The 20,404-nt window shown below is 47.1% G+C and overlaps 1 protein-coding gene across 3 annotated transcripts in view; it reads right to left on the reverse strand.

Annotated features, from left to right (window-relative positions):
• LOC114105519 (E3 ubiquitin-protein ligase RNF213-like) overlaps positions 1-20,404 on the reverse strand; it is a 104,452-nt gene that overhangs the window by 17,817 nt on the left and 66,231 nt on the right. For all 3 annotated transcript variants that reach the window (XM_071601812.1, XM_071601813.1, XM_071601811.1), the window contains 21 exons: positions 20,164-20,259; positions 19,129-19,247; positions 18,289-18,408; positions 17,728-17,855; positions 17,170-17,314; positions 16,747-16,885; positions 14,414-14,605; positions 13,553-13,698; positions 12,260-12,414; positions 10,760-10,972; positions 10,351-10,532; positions 9,616-9,736; positions 6,415-6,515; positions 6,141-6,323; positions 5,280-5,449; positions 5,089-5,188; positions 3,027-3,138; positions 2,133-2,346; positions 1,769-1,959; positions 901-1,023; positions 50-160 (listed from right to left, as the gene is read on the reverse strand). In XM_071601812.1, coding sequence (XP_071457913.1) covers positions 50-160; positions 901-1,023; positions 1,769-1,959; positions 2,133-2,346; positions 3,027-3,138; positions 5,089-5,188; positions 5,280-5,449; positions 6,141-6,323; positions 6,415-6,515; positions 9,616-9,736; positions 10,351-10,532; positions 10,760-10,972; positions 12,260-12,414; positions 13,553-13,698; positions 14,414-14,605; positions 16,747-16,885; positions 17,170-17,314; positions 17,728-17,855; positions 18,289-18,408; positions 19,129-19,247; positions 20,164-20,259 — 3,061 coding nt within the window. The remainder of the gene's footprint in view (positions 1-49; positions 161-900; positions 1,024-1,768; positions 1,960-2,132; positions 2,347-3,026; positions 3,139-5,088; positions 5,189-5,279; positions 5,450-6,140; positions 6,324-6,414; positions 6,516-9,615; positions 9,737-10,350; positions 10,533-10,759; positions 10,973-12,259; positions 12,415-13,552; positions 13,699-14,413; positions 14,606-16,746; positions 16,886-17,169; positions 17,315-17,727; positions 17,856-18,288; positions 18,409-19,128; positions 19,248-20,163; positions 20,260-20,404) is intronic.

The raw sequence follows: 20,404 nt of genomic DNA on the forward strand, positions 1-20,404 counted from the left end.
AGTCCCTCCTAATCATGAGACTGAACTCAAGCCCCAATGTGTCACTCACCTCTGGCTTAGGGTGGAGGTTCAAGTTGTGGGAGCAGTGGAGAGCAGCCACTTCTCGGAACAGCGCCAGCAGCAGGTAGACGGCCTGTTGAGCTCCAGGGCTCCTGCAGGCCTGCGGGTGGGGCGTGCAGCGAGCACTCAGAAGCTACACAGCGCTACCTGGAGCAACCTTCCATGGGCCACACACCATGGCCCTCCATGCACATGACTGGGGCTATGAGTTTATGAGACATGCTCAGGTTAACCTCAGTGCACAAGGGCCAGGCAGCCATGATGGAGAAACAGAAGTCAGCACCTGTTCTCCTCCAACTACTTCACTGGTCTTGGAAATGTTTCCTGAGAGGTTTTTCTATTTCCTCTTTCCAGCATAAGGCCCAGATAAACTGGGACTCAAAAAGGAAGCAAGACCAGAACAATTTAAAGATTAGAATCCTGGGGCTTACTCTAGGGGTTGTAGCTCAGTGTTAGAGCTCTTGCCTAGCATGTGTGATGCACTGGGTTTGATCCTCAGGACTTCATAAAAAGTAAATAAATAAATAAATAAATAAAATAAAGGTATTGTGTCCATCTACAGCTAAAAATATTTTTTAAAGATTAGAATCCTAAATCTCTGTATCAACATCAAAATAGACACATAAGCATATATGTGGATTGTGAATCTATACAGCTATGGATTTTGCTAATTGTCCTGACATCTTTCACTTACCAGTGAGACAATGGGCATCTGCCTCCTGGCATATAGTGTCACTCTAGGGGCTGTTCAGAGGCCCTCTCCACCACATCTGCATCCTTTGACATAACCAAGGTCAGGGGGGCCACCTGCATCAGGGAGGATCTTTGAGCCCATCCTACCATGAGAGCAGCCTCGAGGCCGGAGGCCTTGCACTCGAGCATGGCTTTGCCCACTGCGTCACGAAGTGCCTTGTACTTGTCCCCATGCACCAGGTATTGGTCCATCTGGCCCGTGTGGTCTTTCTGCAGCTCAAAAGAAAAGGGTTAGTCATGGTGGAGTGGGTTGGGGTGTTCTGCAAGGCCCATCTCCATAGGCTAAGAAAGACAGCAGACACCACTGGAGGCTGGAGGTAGCTCAGCTGGGACTCCCTGTAGGGTCCAGGCATGACAGTCCTGGGAGTCTTCAGGAGCATGGCTTCCACAGGGTCGGAGAGCCCAGGGAGGAGGGAGGCTGACCCTGGAGCTTCTTGCTTTCTCTACACATGGCACCACCCCAAGCGAGGTGACAAAAAACATATCATCTCTGAGTCCCAGTTGGTCATATTAAAGATGCCAGGAGCTGCAGTGCCATATTTTTTAACCCTAGGACAGTAAGAATTTTCAAATTTTTGAGCACTGGGAACAGAGAAGCCTGAAAGCCAAACTCATTACACTTGTCTTTCAATTCTACCCACCTCTGCCTGGCACAGAGCACAAGACACAGCCTGCAAGAGGTCACCTTTTAATTTACTGGAAGCAAATATTTAAAAAAAACACTCATTCACTTTCCCTGAAGTGAAGCCTAGATAAAATGCAGGTGAACAACGAACCAGAAACACACACAAGTGTGCACACACATGTGTCCATGCCTACCTTTGCCCTATAGCAAGTGGCCTAAACGCAGAGACCAAGGACCAGATGCCTGCCTGTGTCCTGCCTGTTGTAAGGGCTGGGAGGGTGAGGAGTAGTGCCCATAGCTTGCCCACTGTGCCAGGGACCTGAATCTCACCTGCTGTGCAATGACTCCCTTGGGAAACACCCACTGGCACCGATGGCCCTCCCTGCAGAGGCTTTTCACAAATTCCATCCCACGCAGGCTCGCGAGCCTCCGGACCAGGTACACGCGGTGCCAGTCGTTCCCTGCCTGGGTGCAGAACTGCTGGACGTGCCATAGGTAGCACTGCTGTTCCTCAGCCAACTCTGAGAGTGCAGGGAGAAAGCTGGTTAGCGACTGGGGACTGAGGGCCTGCTTCTGGGGAACTCAGTAAAAAACACCCAGAGGAGGGGACCATGGTAAGGTCCAGCAAGACCCTAAGGAAAGTTCCTGTCCTTCTGAACCTGTAGCTAACTTCTCCAAGGTAGAGAAGACCTGCCTGATCCCTCCTGAAACTCCAACAGGAGGTCAGAAGCTCTGTCAAGACACAGGCGAGTCCTGGCCAGCTCCTGCAGGTACTCTACAGATGCCGCAGTGGCAGGTCCTTGGCCTTGTCTCCCTGAGGTGCAGGTCTGTAGGAAATGGCTTTCCTCCCTCAGGCAGTCGAGTTCACTCCTTGTGGAGTAAGCACTGGTCTTCTCCTGAATTGAATCCTAAGGAACAGAGAACAAGAAAGAAAAGGATATTATACTTTATAACAGGCAACTCCCCAACCCTCTAAAATTGCCAGTGAGAATTCAAGGGAAAATAAAAATCATTATTGTAGATCTGAGTATAAATTTTTTGATTCATAGAAAACAACTGAAAAAGCAAACCTATAGAAAAAAAAATGTGTATAATCTTGAAATTTGGAAATAAAAATATGAAGACATTAAAAAGGATTCATGATCTCGCCAGCTGGGGATGACCATTGCTAACCCTGAGGTGTAATCCTCCAGGCTGTGGTGTCTTCGCTTTGCACCTACACGCATGTGACTGACAATGTAGTCACACACTACTTAAAAACAGGGACACCTGCAAGAATGCATCCTTAGGGACTTTCAATGTTATGTAAACATCAGACAGCTTCAGATACTAGGTAAGGATCTCACGAGACCACCATCACACATATAGTGAAGGAAACATCACCAAGTGGCTCCTGACTGTGTGTGTGACATCCAAGAGCAGAGCAATGTCTTTGAAACATCTTTCTTTTTCCACACGGAAAAGAAGCATCTGTTAATTGTACTGAATAAAGCTGCATTCTGTCAGTTTTTAGAAACTCTGCCACTGCCTAAACCATATGGTTCAGATGGTTTGCAGAAGAAAAGCAACAAAGACGCAGCCGGCTTACTTCTAGGCAGTTGATGAAGAGCATGTAGAGTTCGGTCTTATCTTCAGTGATGAACGCTTTCTTCTCTAACAGGGACAAATAGGCTTGGATGTAATCTTTCACTGCTTGGAAGCTGTGAAAAGCGAAATATTATTCCTGGTGATGTCAGGATCACCCTACACAAAAGCGCATCTATTAATCTATTATCCATCTATTTCTCTGTGTGAGTATAAAGGTATAATACATACATATGCAGGTATATAGCTTTAACAGCTTTTTATTAAAAATGTTTGCACACTCTTGGAGGAATATGAAATTCCATATTGCAGTTCAGCTGCTCTCAAACATTTTGGTTTAGGGCTCTTTTACAGGCTTAAAATTTATTGAAAACTGCAAGAAACTTTTTGTTCATGTGGGTCAAATCTATCAATGTTTATGGTATTAGAAATTAAAACTAAAAAGTTTCAAGAATATTTATCAATTCATTTAAGATAAAAATAATAAACCCACATGTGTTAATGATGTTTAGAAGTGTGGCTTTTTTATAGTCCTATAATTCTTGGAAGCCTGGTTTAACAGAAGTCAGCTGACTTCCTACATCTGCTTCTGATGCTACATTGAAGCGTATAAAGAAAATCTGGCCTCACACATGATGTAGTTGGAAAAAGAAGAATTTTTTAATAGTCCTTATATATATTTGGGGTTATTCTTTCTCAATACTGTACCAACACTTGAAAAGTGATCATTTCTGAAGGCTGGTTATGGGACTTGATACCATGTCAGTTATTTTCATCATCAACTATATTACAATCCCATAAACTACTCTGTTATGAATTTTTCCCAGAGCTATGGATTGAATCAAGGGCCTCACTGTGTGCTAGTCAAAAGCTCTACCACTGAGCTGCATCTCCAGCCACTGCATCATTTTTTGATTCTGTGACATCAGGCATTGGTCATTTGGAAAAGCTTTGGTTTGCTGAGTAAAGCAGATCTTGAGATGTTGGCATCTTTTTAGTCTACAACCTGTTGTTGTAGATACCTACCTTTTTTCATCAACATCACCAGAGATCTGTGGTCTGGTGGTTACTGGTTTAGGCAAAACGGCAAGGCCTGAGAAAAGCAGCCACTTCTTATCTGGAGACATTTAGGAGTGGAATTCTTTGAGATAACCACTGTCCTCTGGTATGCAATGTTTTGGATCTATTTCCTGCTTCTACACAACATTAAAAATCACAGCCTCAGCTCAGTGGTGGAGCACTTTCCCCTCAGGTTTGAGGAACTGGGTTCCATCTTCAGCACCACATAAAAATAAACAAACAAAATAAAGATATGCATCCAACTATAACTAAGAAGTATTTTTTAAAAATCGCAACCTCAGGGATTGAGATTTAGTAAGGCTCATATGTGAAACTGGCATTTGAAAAACTACATATGCACAGTGGAGAAGATGACCATGACTATGGTTGCAATTTCCTTCATGCAAAGAAGCTTTGGCAAAGTTACTGCAAATATGGACATGTTGAATAGGCAAATTACTGTCTCAGGATTATTTTTAAAAACTCTGAGGTCTGGGCCCCCCTCCCCACCAAAGGGTCTCTGCCAGCACTCTGAGAATTGAAGCTCAATGTACACACAGGATCAGCCAGAGGACACCATGCTTGACCATCATTGACAACCTGTCTAACTGAGAAAACACATAGTCCACATGCTGTGGAATCTTGACCTGGAGGACACCGAGGCTAAGGTACAGTCTGAGTTACCACCCTGCAAATCACACCCTGGGGTGGCCATGAAGCTAGGGTCAGAACCACCATTCCTAATGCATGGGTTCTGAATGCTTCACCACACCAAGGGTCCTTCCCAGAACTCTGTCTTCTTACTTGTACCAGACCCTGGCAATGCCCAACTCACGTGCACAAAGGGTTCAGTGTCTAAACATAAGCAACAGAGACCAGGTTTCCTTGCACTGAAGAAACTTTCCCAGATCATGAGCTAGGATATTTGGCAGCACAAAGACCAAGCACAGCCCAGCCCAGAGAAGCTGAGGCCTCAGACAAGTGTGCCTTCAGGGAGCCGCTCCCACCTGTACTTCAGGAGCAGCTTCAGCACCACGGAGCGGATGACAGGAGTCTTATCCACAGCATCATCAAATGGCGAGATAGACTTGGTGTGTTCCCGGTATCCTTAGCCAGAAAGAAAAAGGTGCTACTGCTCATATCATGGCACAAAACAGAGAGGAACTGAATCAAGGTTTGAAGGAAAAAAGTAACTCACGTTGGGGAGCATCTCTCAAAAGCTCCTTCCGCACAAAGAGTAGAGACAGCAGTTCATCAATCACACTCTTCTGAGGAGGGGTACTGTCTTTGAAGCACATGGTAGAAACCAGATCCATGAAGAAACTGTTGCACATCTGCCGGAACCGGGCGTGTTTCCCAATGGCCACCCTGAGGAAACAGTGAAAACCCAGTCAGAGGATTCAGAGAGTGTTCCCAAATCCCTGCATGCAGAATGATTTGAGATTTAGACAGCAAATCATTTTACATCAACAGATGCAAGTGTCTACTTCTGTTAATTAGCTTGTCTTCAAAACTGCAGATAGTTTCTACACACATCTCTTCCAGGAACACCTCCATCATTGAACCAGGCAAAGCCTGTCACAGAACCCTTTACTGGTAGGAAAGAGAAGGCAAAGCAACCAGTGATGGAGCATGACCACGGTCTGAAGCCCACAGCACCATAGCTCTCTTCCCGCACCTCCCAAAGACTGGGCAAGAGCAGGTGTGGGGCTCGATGGTAGAGGGCTTGCTTGCCTAGCCTGCACAAGGCCTGGAGTCCACCCCTGTACACACCACTCGGATGAAAAGGAGGACAGAAAAGCTGTATCTAAGTTTCTTGGGTCTCTTTCAAGGGCTTCATTTATTAGTTTCTGAATTTTGCTGTCTCAAAATGTTGCGGGACATGTGTATCTTGGGGAGAGGAATTCTGAGGTACCCAAATGGGAGTCTCACTTCAGAGAGTTCTCTAAAGCCAGGCTTTTATCAGATGGAGGTTAATAGAAATTGAATTTCTGAATATTATATTTGAGAAAAAAGGACATAAAAAAGAGGAAGATTTTTAAAGAGAAAAGTGTTTTACCTGTGCTTTTGGGAAACTGTCATAGAGAACTCCTCTGGCAGGACAGTTAAACAGTAGGGGCAGATCATTTGCCTGGAGATGAGCCAGATCTTGATGCAAGGCAAGCAGTACACATGGTCACAGGGCAGACACACAGGATCCTGAGCATCTCCCAGGCAGATGAGGCATGGCTGCACTCCAAACCTGAAATCCAAGCAGGCGATGGGCTCCAAGGCAGATGCCAGCACCCCAGGGGCAGCAATCCCTCCCGCCTGGAGCCCAGACCCTCTCTCACCTGGCCAGGCTCTTGCTGGCTTGCTCCTTGCACTCACAGAGAGTGGTCATCACAGCCACAAAGGGCCTGTGGGTCTTGAGGTCAGAGTTCTCTTGAAGACACTGGAGGAGAAAGGCCTGGTGAGGGGTGGCACCCATTGAGGAGGGGCAGAGGTCACCTGTGCCTTGGGGCAGCCCAAGGCCTCAGGGATTCTTAGCAGTTTCCCATCCTTTTATCTCTTTGTGGCTCTGCTGCTTTTAAAAGAGAAGAACCAAATTCCCAGTGTCTAAATTTTCCCTCTTCCTTCCTTTTCTTTTCAGGTCTGCCCCTTCCCTTCTCTTGATGAATTTCAATCTTTAAATGATAATAATGTGATGACCATTGCTACACACCATTAAGCTCTGAGAGACCTCAGCATTTTTGTAATATTGGCTTTAGATCTTGTTTTATTTCTTTACTTATTTAGAGATGGGGTCTTGCTGTGTTGTCCAAGCTGCTCTCAAACTCCTGGACTCAAGCCATCTTCATGCCTCAGCCTCCTGAGGAGCTGGGACTACAGGTATGTACTGCCACCCCTGGTTATATCATATTTTAAAGGAACAACACATAGATCCAGTTGTGGCAGCACAGGCAGCCCTTTCTAATTAAGTGTCCCCCCTCCGCTCCCGGGTAACCACATTCCTAAGCTTCTCTGAGGTCTTGTGTGCCTGTGTAAACATCCTGCCATTGTCCTGTGCCATTTCCTGGTTGGGAGATCAGCTGCAGATCACTGGCATTAACCACTGTATGGCAGCTCCCGTGAATATTTCAGATACCTGTTTCCAGTAATGGATATTTAGTGTGTATCTGGGTTTTCACGAGTCTAAAGAGTGCTGTACTAACAGTCTAGTGTATGTCTGCTTCAGTAAAAACAAGAAGTTGGGCTGGGAAGCGGCTGGGTGGTACAGCACTTTCCTGGCATGAATGAGGCCCAGAGTTCCACCTGAGGGCCACAAAATAAATCAAAGTGTCTCCAGGACACTCATTTAGAAATGCACATCTTCAGCAATGCAAGATAGTGAATTTAATGATTTAATGGCTGTTTCTGAGAGTTTGTGGTCAGGCATGATATTGAAGCCAGAATTAGACAGGCTGATGGGTCAATTCAGAGAATGGAAGGATTGAAATGTTAATTCCTTCAGAACACTTCCTCCACCCTCATCAAGATAACCTGCCCCTGCTCCAACATGTTGCCAAGGTAATCTGTCCTAGGGATTGTCCCTCCCTATAGGGAGTTTTAATTAAGCCCCCTTCCTGCCCAGATCACTCCACTTTGACCCCTCCAGCCCACCTGCTTTTCACCTTTTGGCCATCCCACCAAGCATCTTCTGGGCTTAGTCACTTACACAGGAAGGAGAGAGATAAAGGAGAAGAGAACAGGAGAACAAAGGAAGCCTAGAACATATAAAAAGGCAGAACACCCTCACTTCTTGGGATACCAGGATACCGGCTATGGCCCCCTTCTCCCTTCTGGGAGAAGTCTATGTTACCCATTTTTAAATATGCTTTATATGCTTGCCTCTGCGTGTTTCTCTAATGTTCAAACTTCACCATGTAAGGAAGCAAAACTTGTCACTGGTAACCTGTGGTATCAATGTGAGTACTGATGTTCTATAAGGGCATTATACAAGTAAGAATAGTTCCCTATTGCTACTTTGCCGAGGGTATATTTTTTCTAAATCATACATTTTGTCAAATGTTCTCTTTACCTTTTGAAATTATTATTTAGAGTTTATTTTTTAGCTTATATAACTGATGACATTCATAGATATTTTTTAGCCATCCTTGAATTCCCAGGATTGATCAAACTTGGAAATGATGTGTGTTTATTATCCTGATAAATTTGATTTGTTAATTAACAAACCAACTCAGCAATGGATAAAGGACTTAGACATTTCTCCAAAGATACATAAATACCTGAGAAGCACAAGAAAAGGAGCTCAGCATCACTAGCTATTATGGCAATGAATATCTAAACCCTCTGAGGACTGGGGTAGTAGCTCAGTGGTAGAGCACTTGCCTAGCATGTGTGAGACTCTGGGTTCTATCCTCAGCACCACGATAAAATAAAGGAATAAATAAAAGTATTCTAAAAAAGCTCTTCATTATTAAAACATTATTCTTCATTATTAAAAACAAACTTATTCATTATTAAATTCTATTAAAAATTCTTCACTTTTAAAACAAAACAAAACAAAAAACTCTGAACCAGGCAAGGTGGCACATACTCAGGGATAAAGAAGCCTGAGGCAGGAGGATCACATGTTCAAGGCAAGTCTCAGCAACTTAGCCAAATCCTGACTCAAAATTTAAAAAGAGGCTGAGATGTAGCTCAGTGGTAGAGCACCCCTGCATTCCATCACCAGGACAAAAAAAAAAAAAAAAAAGAGAGAGAGAGACAGAGAAATTTAATAAGTTGATACTGTGAGTCCCCTTCTAGTTATACATCCAAAAGAAGTAAAAGCAGGCCTCAAATAAGTTGGTGAACACCAAAGTTCACAGCAATCACAACAGTCACAAGGCCTCTGACATTCTGGTCAAGTCTGGGTATGCCAATCTCTTTCCTGTGTGCCTGCCTGCATTTCAAAGGCTGCATACCTGTCTACAATGGCCTTTCTCAGATACCCTGACAGTGGGCACTCTAGAGGTCAATGGCATTCCAACCACAGGATAAGATCACACAACAGTTACCCTAGCCCAGGTCATGGGGTAAAAGAGGTGGGAATCTGGTTGTGCTGAGTGACCATTGTTGCCAGATAGCCTGGCCACAGAGATGGTGGCTTTCTCTGAGGGGCACCGGTTGTGCTATCATTGGCTTTATCTGGTGTTGGGAGCAGAGGCTCAGTGGTTTTCTATTCCCTTGGTCCAATGAATTGCATGTATTTTGAAGTCCCCCGCTCCAGTGGCATTCTCCTGCATCACTTTCACCCTGCTCAGGGTGGTGGTGACTTTGTCCCTGAGGGCTAGGATGCTGGCCTGCTCTAGGTCAGCTTGGAGGTGAGTGGAGCCTAACTCTTCAGCTCTTACAAAGCATCCACAAGCAAGTTTCCTGCAAAAGTCCCGTTCTACATAGTCATTATTATCCCTAAGTGACATGCCACGCACGATACAGCAATCAGGCAGGGCAAACTCCTGAACAACACATGTCTCTGCATCCCACCAAGATACATGCCCAGTGCTCACCTTGTCTAGTGAGAAGACATACTTGGTCACCAGCTGGCCCAGCTCAGGAATCTGGCTCTCAGTCCCCAGGAGCACGTGTTCCACAAAGAGTGCAATGGAGAAAACACGACTCCACTGGGTTCTGTCAAAAGAGGGTGTTACACACTCAGCTCCAACAGAGAACTCTGAGACAGGAGGAGGGGATGAGAAGGCAGGTGTAAGGCAGCACGGGAAGGCGAGCTGACAGGAAGAATTATTCACCAGCCCTGCCCTCAGCACTCCCCCGGCTCTCCATGCAGGCAGGACTTTGGGTCTCACTTTGCTATCTCAGCATGCTCAGCCACTGTGCTCACTCTCTCATAATCCTGCACACAGTGAGTTCCTCTTGATCCTCACAGCATAGCACAGGTTGGGACCCTCCCCACCCTGAAGGCCTGCCCCTCTGCTTGCCCTGCCTGCCCCTGTCCATTCTAATGGCTCCCTGCCACCACAGTGGTTCTCCAGGTGCAGCTGAATAACCTGCCTTTCTGTGGCTCTGGGGCACCATGGCCTCCCTGCATGTGGTTCTCCTCTTTCTCAAGCATCTAACGAGATGCCTGGCACTTGACAGGGTTCATCAAGCGCAGAGTGAGTGCACAAAGAGCCCTTCCCATGGCAGGAGCACCTGCTCACCCTGCTGCCAGGTGTGCCAGGACCTGGAGTCCACTGATGATCACAGGCCGAGCATGCCAGGGAGAGCGGGGCTCTGGGTCTCACCTGACCTCCACAGTGACAGCTCTGGCTGTGCTCCCACTGCCTCGCAAGTACCCATCCGAGCAGACGAGCTCCAGCGGTATGGACAGCTTCTTCACCAGTTGCAGCCAGGCCTGAGGACTCGGCTTCAGGGTGTCTTTTATCAGCATTTCAGCACAGGCCATTGCGGCCAACACATCTAGTGTCTGGGAAGAGGAGAGTGGTCACATGACCCCACAGGGCCCCTTAGGCCAGAGGTCCTGGCAGAGTGTGTCCTTGCATTCCAGGCTCATAACCTGCTCCTTTGGGTCTTGGGATAGAGGAAGCACTATCCAGCTGTTCCCAACACCTCTGGGCTATGCTGACTCCCAGGCCCCTAAAGGGTCTCTCCTTGTGCTCCTGGGGACAGGCGCCTCCTGAGGGGGGGCTGTACCATCTCACTGCCAGCCATGTCGTGCTTCTGTACAACTTCAGTGAGGCTCTGTAGAATCTGTGGGTGGATGGTCAAGATTCTGGAGAAGTTGTGCAGCCGGGTCTTGAAATGTTGATAGGCCAGGTGCACCCACGGCAGGTAGAGCCCTTCCTCGGGCCTCTCTGAGGCTGCTCGAAGCTCACAGACCCAGCACCACAGCGCCATCTGCAGAAACTGGGGTTTTGAAAGGTTTTCAGTATGAATTTTTAAATTATAAAGAGATGTTTTCTTGTGGAAAATCAGAACTATTCAAAAATCACAAAAAAGAGAATTACAACCCAGACTTCCTATCTTCCAATTGCTTTTCAGTAGAGCCTCTAGCCATTTTCCTAGCTGTGCCTTTCCTCAGAATCATCCTCAAATCAAGATCACTGTGTTCCTGATTTTCTCCACTCAAGATTAGATTATGAGAATCCTCTATCACTCATTATCTGTGCAAACATTGTTTTTCAATGGTTGCAAACAACCATTTTAAAATGGACATACTATAATTTGTCCCTTCTTCATTTATTGGACATTTAAATTGTTTCTAATTCTTCAAAATCAGACAAAAAGCAGGAAAACCTTGCTGTGAGCACCTGTCTGACCTCTGATGAGCAGCAGTGGGGGGGGGGGGGCAGGCTCTCCAATCACCCTGCCATGTGACCACTGCTCAGCATCTGCCCAGGAAGCCTGTAAGCCCTCCCTTCTTTTTGAAAACTCAGTTTTGCCAGATGAGCAGGTACAACTGGCATCTAGAGACTCTATATGTTCTCTTGAGTCACTGGTAGGGCTAAGCATGTGAGCAAAGCTTTCTAGAAACTTGCACAATTACACCCTGTGTAGCTGGCTTGTAACTTCTACCCATTTTAAAAATAAGAGTATATTCTGCTCATTCTCCGCAAACTCCTCGCTAACCTTTTGTCATGCAGGCTAGAGTATATTCTCTCATATTCTCCACCTTCTTTTTCTGTTCTGCGTGTGACTACCAGGCAGCTGAGTTTCCATCTTGGGCTGGGCTCTGGCTCTGCAGTCAGCACTTGCCTGGTGGGACTGAGTCTCTAGGTTTTCTCCCCAGCACCAAAAACAAAACCTATCAATCTTTCCACTGAATTTCACTTATTATTCTTACCTTAAGAGGTCAGTTACATATTTATCTTAATTTTGTCAAGAGAAACTCAACAATTTCAAGAGGGGTGATACAAGGAATCTGGAGAGCTTCTCAAGTTACTAGAATGTGCATTCCTGGAGGCCTTGGCGAGTGATGAGGATTGGCCCTGTGTTCTGAGCAGCTTAGGCGACATTCTCAGCCTAGCTTTCTGCATGGTTTCATTCTGTTCTAATGAATGCCTGGCACTTGACAGGGTTCATCAAGCACAGATGAACCTACATGGTAGCACTAGCTCTCAAAAGCTGAGTTCCCATGTTTGCCCCCAGACCAGACCATGCAATTTCCACACATGACCTTGAGTGGATACCCACCTTCAGCTCCTCCCAGGTGGACACTCTCATGGTGAAGAGCAAGAAGTCCCTCAAGTAGCACTGAACCAGCTCCTGCTGCTGCTCTCCAGGGAGCTTGGCAAGAAACATGCCCAGGGGAGTCTGCTGGAAGATTTCTACTAACTTATCTGACCGTCCTGCAGGGAGGAAGCCAGAGTGGCTTGAGACAATTGAAGCCACAAGCTGGGAGAAGCTTGCTCCCCAGGAAGGAGAGCCATAGGCTAGAGCAGCCCCTGGGGGTGACTCAGAGACAAAGTGATATTGGTTGCCTTATGGGACTAGAGAGTGGTGGATGTATAGACTAGGGGACACAGAAAGGAAGGCAGGATCAACATTCAATTTAGGCCATGCTAGCCCCAACAAGAAAAAATATCTGAGGGAGTCTGAGTTTTGTGCTGCACGACTGTTCAGTGTAATGGGCTCCAGTAACCCTGGGTTCCTAGGGAATCAGGACTGAGTGGGCTACTCATCAGGGCTGGGGCCAGAGACTATGCCAACCAGGGAGATTTGCCTTCCAGCAGATGGGGAGTTGGCTCCCAGCTGCACACTCTAGGGCATTGCCCCAGGTGAAGAAACACCCTCTCAGCAGGGAACAGACTGCTTCACATTGGTTTAGGATATGCAGCAGAATACAGACCCAGGAAAACAAGTTCACTTTGAACATACTGGTTCTCTAAGTAAATGTTGAAAAGATGAGTTCATGTGTACATGAAAGATGACTTCCAAAAACACAGCCCTGCCACTGGCTTTTTTGGAATGACTATGGCCAAACTCAGTCCCCAGCAAGTGACAGCAAAGCACACACTCTCTAGCTTGTGTGACTCAGGATGGATGAACAGCTTAGCATGGAAGAAGGGGACACACTCTTTTCATTGCTAGCATTTGCTGAGAAAGTTTAAAGGGGACCTTTCCTGGGTCTGAGCCTCAGGACAGGAATGGTCAACTTGCAGCAGGTAGCAAGCCCTGTCCCTGCTGGAACATGCTCCAGTTCACCAGCCTGCTGGTCAGTACACTACTAAATCACCTCACAGGCTCACTTGATGGTGTGACTTACAGGCTTCTGACCTCCTGATTACTCTCACTCCTTCAGCAGAAATTTCAAAATGAAGGCAGGACATGAACTTGAGCCTATTCCACATGCAAAGTGTGAAAACTACAAGTCCCAGAATTTACCAGGTGCTGGCTGCTGTCTGCCCACTGATGGTCAGGCAGTGTCTTTGTGGATAAAGGCTGCTTCACCAGGGCTGCATCGGGCCCATCTTGAGCAGGTCTCACCTTTTACATCCATGATGTACTGGGCCTGGACCCAGAGCTCTTCCACATAGTCCCTGATTCTCCAGCTGAAGGGGACACTGTTGCAAGCACCCTCGGGAAGGCTCATGTAGTTCTGCACCACGATGGAGGACATCTCACTCTTGGATCTGCAGTGAGGTGAGGTGAATGAGAGGTGAAGGTGCTGTGGGCCAGAGGTGGCTCCACGGTAGAGTGCTTGCCTGGCATGTGTAAGGCCCTGGGTTCCATCCCCTGCACCACATCAAAATAAAACAAGGCTACATAGACAGTTGCTGTCTCCTTTGATGGCCAGGACTCCTGCTGAACAAGAACTGGTGGGCTACCTCATAACCCCTGTTTACAGATAGAATGAAAGCAGGCCACCTATGCAGGGCCTAGGAGGGGCCCAAAGCCTCTGGCAGAACCAGGTCTCCAGTGCCTGTGCCTGTCCCTCCCCTGCACCTTATTGGCCTTCATTCCAGAACTGAAGTCCCTGCAATCTGAACAGGAAACTTGGGAAGGCCCTGCACAAAATAGGGATAGTGAGTCTGGTCTGATCAGAAGCTCGAGGTTGCCATCTCTGTCGATGAGAGAGATCATGCATAATGGAACATGAGCATGATTAAGGACATATTCTTTCCAAAGGGCAGTGTCCCCACTGCACACAGAGTCCAACCCGGCTTTCTGAGCTATCACAGGTGCCCTGAGAGAAGAAAATAAGGAGAGAGGAGATGCAACAAAGGCCTGCAGGATGCCATGGCCTCTAGGATGTAGAAGGAGCTGGCGAAACGTTCCTTGGAAAACAGAGCCTACGTTCTCAAGCCCAGGAGAGCTACTGAGGGTGCCCTGTGGATTTTCATTCACCTTATGTTATTCATCACAAGTGGAATGTTCAGCAACTTAGTGTTACTAAAGAAAAACATCCACAAGTCCTGGGCCCAGGCTGGTGAGTCTGGTCTGATCAGAAGCTCGAGGTTGCCATCTCTGTCGATGAGAGAGATCATGCTGGCCAGCAGAGGAGTGACTGCGCTTTGGACCCGCTTCCAAAGGGTATGCCTGCAGCAGAGTGGGACAGGGGATAGGGGACAGTGGCTCAGTATCACAGCCAGTGCTGTTCTTGACACCTCCTTCCTCAAGCCATCTAGCTTACAAGCCAGGGCTGCAAATTGAAGTTTCTATCACTTTTAAGTACAAGAGATTCACAAATGCAATTGTCTTAAGATTAGTTAGCAGGACTGGATAGAACTTAATTCTACATCTAATAACAGTAACTAGTGCCTTGAAAAGGTGAAGAAATATTTGCTGCATTTTTATATATTTTTTTTTCAGAACAAGCCTACTAGGTTCTATAAACAAATCAAATAAAGACCAACTTCACTAAAAAAATTAAATGAATATTTTAAGAAAAAAAAGTAGCTATAGATAAAATATAATAAAGATGAAGAGATCAAACTAAATTTGATACAAAGTTAAATAAGAAAACATGTTTATCTAGAATTCGGCTTTTCTTATAGGTGTTTCTGTAACTAACCCTGAGTACTTTAGACTGACAGTGCTTAATTGGTTGAATTAACCACATCTCACGTTCATGCTAAAATGATATATTTTTTACTTATGATAAAAGACAAGAATTAATAAATATTTGTTTTGGGGGAAAAAAGTGAAGCCATTGTAGGGAATTTTTTTTCTGTATATATAGTACACAGGATTCTAGAGATAATTTAAAAACATCTACTGAGAAAAAAAAAATCCCATTAGGCAAGGACAATGACCTTGACTTTAGACCCCAGACTAGAACACACACAAAGGATGTGGTGGAGGCAGTGAAAAGGGCCCTGGGCCAGAGCAGCTGAGAGCCCTGAAAAGTGCTCCAGAGTAACACAGTCACCGCAGAGGGTCTCCAAGAGACCAAATTTGAAACAACTTGAGAATCAAAAAAATGAAGGCAACAGGCTACATAACATGATGAACTAAAAACCAGAGGACTCCTGGCATAAAGGACTCCAAGGAGGCTGGCTATCTAGCCCCAAGGGTATGTGACATTAAGTCCCGGACACACAGTGCTGGTGAAGTGTCATGACATCCTGCCAGCCTCAGAAATGAGCATTGAGGGTACCATGCAAACAGGTCCAGTTGTTCTTGGGTGTTGCTGGTGACCATGGGGAAGAAACTGGTCTCAGGTGCTGTGGAGACCATGGGGCAGTGAAAAGGGAGGCTGGCAAACCCAGCAAGGCCAGAGCAACAGTGGCAAAGGGGCGATGGGACATGGCTTGGACATGTGCTAGGAAAGGGAAACAGACCATTCAGGGAGACAAAAGCCATGTTCAGTTTCTGGGCTCACAAACTTCCTTCAGACAATGTAACTAGGAAAGAAGTCAAGGAGCACTGCAGAGAGAACTTGAAACAGAAAACTTCCTGTGGTGAGGAAGCCAGCACCCATGGGCCCTGGCCTCCCAGGACTCTGCCATCGCCCACATTCCCCCTGTGGGCCACGTGGGGCAGCAGGCCTGGAGCCAGGGGGTCAGAAGGGCAGAGCTGGAGGGACTTGGAGAACCTCAGTGGCCTAAGATCATCCTGCCAACAGGTGGTTTCAGACCCTCAGACCTCCATCTGAGACCCTGAGCAACCCTCCTGTCCCCATAGCACAGGCTCCTCAAAGGTTGTCTCAAGTCTGAAGAAAAGGGTCATGGTATTATAGAAAAAGGATCACGGATAATAAATGACACTCCTGGGTCCTATTTTTATACTTGCTGTTACTTGAAGCTGTAGGGATGGGAAGATAATTTCTGTTACTTCCCTGCACATCACCATCTCAATTTTAATAACCTTGAATGGCAAACCTGGCTTTGGTTTATGACATGCTGGCAAACATCCTGAGAACAATTTTTTTTTTAAGTTTTCTATTATGAAAAAAGTTAAGGACACAAAAGCAGAGAAAGGAGGAGAACCATCCCAGTGAGCACCATTCAGGTGGCCAACAATCCACCAAGACCAACATCCAGGTGGCCAATAAACACCCCAGGACCACCACCTGCATGGCCAATAACCCACACATGCCCACCATCCAGGTCTGTTTTGGCCTCTTGGAGCAAAAACATAGTTCTGCCCCCCCACATAGGTGGAGAAAGAAACACCTGGTGTGCTCCTTCCCCTGGGATGGTATAGTAGGTCCCTGCACTGCCTGCTGCTTGCAGTACCTGAAGGTGCCGGCCTCCTGGAGCGCATCCTGGTTCGCAGCCTCTCGCCCCACCCACTCCTTCAGACTGCAGAGCTGGTTCTCTTCTTGCTTCTTTAGAAGGAAGGAGAGGTGCATCTTAGATATCCGCAAGAACGCGGCTGTAAAAAGGCAAAAGGACATAATTTGGTCCACCTGTGGGCACCAAGTTGGAGGCTCTTCTGTGCTGCTTGACCAGTTCTCCCGCAGAGGGAAGCTACAGGTCCTCTGGCCAGGCCAATTCTAGAGCAGAATTCATGAGATGTCCTGAGATTCCCGCTATGCCAGCTGCATCTGCCAAGCCACAGGAACCCAGAAGGGCAGCTCGCCACACTCAGCCACCTGATTCCCACTGCTCAGGAAGGGCTTGCTGGACTAGGATGAGAAGCAGGGACATGACTCATACCACTGCACACATTATCCCTGTTCAAGAGGCTGAGGAGGATGGTGACTCTCCTCATGTTGCGCGGGCAGCTCTCCTGGTCCCTGAGCATCCCCACGGCACTTTGCACACAGCTCCTCAGCAGTCTGGTGGTGTCCAGGACCTGTGCCTGCCAAGAGAGACAGCACATCGTCTGCTGCTGCCATGTCCAGGGTGGGTGAAAGCTAAGCTACCCACACGAGAAGGTGGCCTGGTGTCCACCTGCCCAAATCAACAGTGACCAGTCTCCATGGTAAAGCTCATCTACTGAGCTCCCCCGGCTGATCCCTGTGTACTGCCCAACCCCCAGAGGACCACTGGCAAGGTGGTGGCTGACATCACGAATTTGGCCAGTGGTTGAGGGACAGCTCCTAGAGCTAACTAAGAGCCTTCATAAAGAAGGGAAAGGCAGATCTTGTCCTGGTAAGTCCCCTACACTTCCAGCATAAAGAGAAGGCAAGACTCAGCCTGACACTGGCACAGCTGCCTGTGCTCCTCCAGATCAGCCACCTGCAGCCAACAGGGGAACAGAGGAGAACTCACATCACTGCCCCGCAGGTCCGCGGCCTCCCATTCCATCTCCTCAGAAACTTCCTTTTCCATTTCCATTTCTGCCACCTCCCCTGACTTGCTGGTCTCTGCCTCCATCACCTCCTCCTGGTTGCCTTTCGCTGCAAATGAAGGGAACACAATCAATTCACCACTTGGAGAAGGAAGGGGGTGGGTAGTACCACGTCTGTGCCTAGGCTGAGCCTCACCAGGGTTTCCTGTCCCAAGCTTCAGTGGCAGCTCCAGTTAAGGGGACATCCATCATCCACTAGTCAGGTGCCCCACAGCCTGGGCTGAGGGCTGGCACATGACCCACAGCACACCAGCTGATACACTAGGTGCTGCTCCTTGGCCTTCCCAAGGCTCTGGTTATGTTGACCATGAGCCAGGCAGTTCAGTGCCACATTCTGAGTTCCTGCTGAGGGCAGGTGCCAAGACTCAAGGATGACTCAAATGTGGCAGCCCTGACTCCAGCTTCACAGGAGGCTGCCTAACTTGGCACCTTTCACCTGCCTTTCCACCCCCACCTCTGCAGTCTGCCACCTTGCAACTCACACTTTGGGCTGCCTCCTGGCATGAACAGCTGGCTAATGGTGACACTCTGCAGCTTAGTCACATCAGCAGCCATGACTGTGGATCTTCGGAGGTCATCAATGTGCACAGACTGCCACAGCCCTGTGAAGAACAAAGCCACCAAGTGTTCTCACATCTTTCTGCTTTCTTCTTGTCTGTCATGAGCAGGGGAACACCTCTGTCCAGATGCTCAATCACACTACTGTCAGAGTGTCAAAGCCTACGTCTCTGAACACACCAAAACCCATCAGACCCCCTACATCACATCAGCACACTCACCATCAACATGGGTGTTGAGGCTGATTTATGTGGTCATGCAAAGTCTCCATGGATCCTGTTCACAGTTCTTTACGTTCATCTTACCATACTTACTGTCCCATAATTAGAAAGTGCTGCAAGGTGCTGACAGTTTGACTTTCCATCTATAAAATTATTAAACTTGTTTCCCTCTTTCCAAAATACTATTTGTCTTACATAAGCCAACCGGTGACCTTCCACAGAAAAAGGGATGGACTGACTTGAACACAGTACTTTCCCAGGAGCAGGCAAAGGAGTCAGCACTAGGGCTGGTGTGAAAGGGGAAGATCTCTGAGTCATTTGTATAATGAAGAATGAGAGCAGGAGTGTGTCCCGTGCACTCCTGAGGTAGACCAGGCCATGCTGATATAGCAGCAGCAAGTCCCAGAGCGATGGCTGTGAACAGTGAGCCCAGAGAAGCCCAGAGACAGATGGGGTTGGTGTCTGACCTAGATGTGGGCAGCATGGGACCCCAAGAGGCAGCCCAGACATACTTAAAGACAGTCACTCATCTTTTGGCCCTACCTCCATGGAATCCCACGTAGGATGCTCTGTTCCTCATCCGGGACAGTTTTGTGATGAAATAGAAGAAGATGCAGCCCTGAGTTCCTTGTATTTTGTTGATTTCATTAATAGCAGAATACCTATTGAGAAAACAAAAATCAAAACAAAGCAAGCAATGGAGCAAAAGCTAAGGTGTGAGATGGCTGCCGCGTCCCAGGAGCTGTTGGGGCTTTACCACATTCCACACAATGCCAGGGGCCACCACATCTCTCATGAGAGGAGAAGGGTGGCTTCCAATTGGCAGGATCACTTCCTACCTCTCAATGCTGATCAGAATCCACACCCACCCTGCAGGTCTCAGGGCACCCACATGCCAGAGGTTGGGGCTTACTGGCCTTCCCATTTTGAGAAAGTACAGTGTGGTACGGTGGCCCTTGCACACCCAATGGCCGCAGACTACCTCCCTATAGTTTCTGGCTGGGCCTTAACTTGTACTAGGCTCCCAGTGCTTTAAAGGGGCAGAAGTCACTCTACATGAGGTAACAGAACACAGCAATTATGAAAGCAACAGATTTATGAACACCACAAAAATGTTCAATAAATATTAATTTATTTATATAGTCTTACTGCCCTTAAACTTATGATAAGTTCTTTTCTTTTTTTTTAGGCAGTACTGGGGATCAAACCTAGGGCCTCAGACATGCTAGGCAAGTGCTGTATCACCAAGCTACATTGCAGATTGAACTTTAATTTTAATTATGTGATTCAAAATCAAAATGATCAAAAAAGGACTGTAAATGACTGCAAATGCAGCTTTAACACATTCTCCTAAACACTACAAAAATCCCATTATTGACGGGTCTTGCATTCCACAATTTCTGTGCCATTACTGGCCTTTTCCTTCATCCTTTACTCTCTAGCTTCTCTAGCCCATGTCAGGAGCTGGGAGGGAGAGTCATTCTTATTTCCACACTGTTTTCATGGAAAAAATTCTTCAGGATGTCCTGGGGAGATTTTGGCTTCCTATGTTTTCCTAGAAAACTACTGAGAACATACTTAGCTGATGCAATGAGCTGAGCACTGTGAGCGCCATCATCAAAATCCATCTGGACAATAAGGATTTTACGTCTGGCTGTCTTCATTAAGCTGCTTCTGAAAGGAAAAGAGAATCACCCCAGTGAGTCCTCTGTCCTAAAACATGGGCAGCCACAGCTCAGGAGGCTAAGGTAGGAGGGTCACCAGTTCCAGGCTAGCCTCAGCAACACAGTGAGACCCTATCTCAGAATTAATAATAATA

The sequence above is a fragment of the Marmota flaviventris genome, chromosome 14, assembly GCF_047511675.1.
Source record: "Marmota flaviventris isolate mMarFla1 chromosome 14, mMarFla1.hap1, whole genome shotgun sequence".
Classification (NCBI taxonomy): domain Eukaryota; kingdom Metazoa; phylum Chordata; class Mammalia; order Rodentia; family Sciuridae; genus Marmota; species Marmota flaviventris.